Below are 1,847 nucleotides of genomic sequence, written 5' to 3' on the forward strand. Positions count from 1 at the left end.
TGGAAACAGGAACCAGAGGAGAACTTGTTAAAGTCATGAAGAGATTAAACTGATGGTTCTTTCACCCAGTAAAGAGAACCACAGTYAGAGTTTGATCCAATCAGAGCAGAGCAGGGCGGGGCCTGATGTCTGACTGACAGCTGTCTGTCTCTGTGGGCGGAGTCAGTTCAGCTGGACTATTTGTCAGTGAGGATTATGTGGTATTATATAAATATTATACTTGTAACAGCAGCTCACAGTGTTTCCTCAGTAGGGATGTGTATCTTTGACATTTGAATTTATCTGGTACCAATATCTGGTACCTGGGAATCAGTACTGGTACTCAACAGTACCAATTTTCAGTACTTTGTGTGTGTCGTTTTTTTAATATTAAACATTTTATTTATTTATTGAACATATTTCTGAAAGTATAAAATGAACAAATATGAAGACAACATCCAGCTGTTTGTACTGTGACATCAGTTGTGTAACTTATGTCTTTAAAGTGAAAACTGTTGAAAACAACAGACTGTTTTGTCTTTTTACACAAATTAAAATCAGCTCCAGATGTTTCTGTTGATGTAACACTGTGTGTTCAGGAGCACAACAAACCCCCACAGATCAGCTGACTGGTTTAAAGTGGGGGGGGAGCTGCACCTGTCCTCCTGCAGCACAGCTCCAACCAGTCCAGGACTTCAGAGTCCACATGTCAACCTTCAGACTGGTACCAGTACGATGAGGGTCAAAAACCCTGATTTTCACAAARCATCAGTGTTAATCACACACAGGTGGGGTGGAGCTGCTCAGGATGGGGGTTGGGGGGTGTCTTCTATTCAACAGGTGTCTATGTTTGACCTTTATTTGTCTAAAATCACTCTGTGAGCTCTGTGAGTCAGCTTCAGGTGTCTGTAGTTAATATCTGCTAAATTTAACATTTGTTTCAATGTCTTTAAATGACACAAACATTTTACTGGTCAAACGTGGTTCTGGGTCCATCTGGGTCRGACCAGCCTCATCAGGTTCCAGCTGGTCCTGATGTGGGTGTAAAGCAGGACTAAGACTCACCCTCGTTCTGGATCCAGGGCGATGGCTCTGGGCTGGTCCAGCTCCTGCCAGAACAGAACCTTCCTCAAAGACCCGTCCAGCTCAGCCACCTCGATCCGATTGGCCTCAGAGTCCGTCCAGTACAGCTTCCTCCCCAACCAATCACAGGCCAGTCCGTCCGGGGAGGTCAGACCCGGCAGCACGGTCTGGACCACGCTGTGTCCAGACTGGTTAAAGAAGGTCCGTTTGATGGCCTCCTCGCTCACGTCGCTCCAGTACACCAGACCCTGGGAGTACACGTAGTCCACGGCCGCGGCGTCCTCCAGACCCTCCACCACCACCGTCCCGTTGGTCTTCTCATGTTCCACGTCCACGATCCGCAGGTCCCGCCTGTTCGCATAGAGGAGGAGGGGCTCGCCTGCAGGTCCTAACAGAGTCACAACAACAAGTTCACAACGTGACCTTACATTTACCTGACTACACACAAATATACAGTATTTAGATTTTTATACACACAAATATACAGTATTTAGATTTTTATACACAGAAATATACAGTATTTAGATTTTTATACACAGAAATATATTTATATTTTTATACACAGAAATATATTTACACAGAGATGTTGACAGATTAAATAAACCTGAATTTACAGATCAGACATGAAAATAAAATGTTAAAAAATAAGTGAAATCTGTGTCCTGCAGGTCTTTAACTGGTTGGTTAATTAAATAAATGAGCCATCATATGGAAATGAGGATTAACTCAAATTAGGTCAAAATGACCTAATTCCATTTTCAGATTCTTGTCTTTAAAAGCTACAT

General features: G+C 43.2%; 1 protein-coding gene across 2 annotated transcripts in view; it reads right to left on the minus strand.

The window, feature by feature from the left end:
- lrp6 (low density lipoprotein receptor-related protein 6) overlaps positions 1 to 1,847 on the minus strand; it is a gene marked incomplete at its 3' end in the record, with an annotated part of 24,104 nt that overhangs the window by 20,344 nt on the left and 1,913 nt on the right. For both annotated transcript variants that reach the window (XM_014034639.1, XM_014034638.1), the window contains 1 exon segment: positions 1,045 to 1,450. In XM_014034639.1, the coding sequence (XP_013890093.1) occupies positions 1,045 to 1,450 (406 nt within the window).

The sequence above is a fragment of the Austrofundulus limnaeus genome, unplaced genomic scaffold (genome assembly GCF_001266775.1).
Source record: "Austrofundulus limnaeus strain Quisiro unplaced genomic scaffold, Austrofundulus_limnaeus-1.0 Scaffold2204, whole genome shotgun sequence".
NCBI classification, from domain to species: Eukaryota; Metazoa; Chordata; class Actinopteri; order Cyprinodontiformes; family Rivulidae; genus Austrofundulus; species Austrofundulus limnaeus.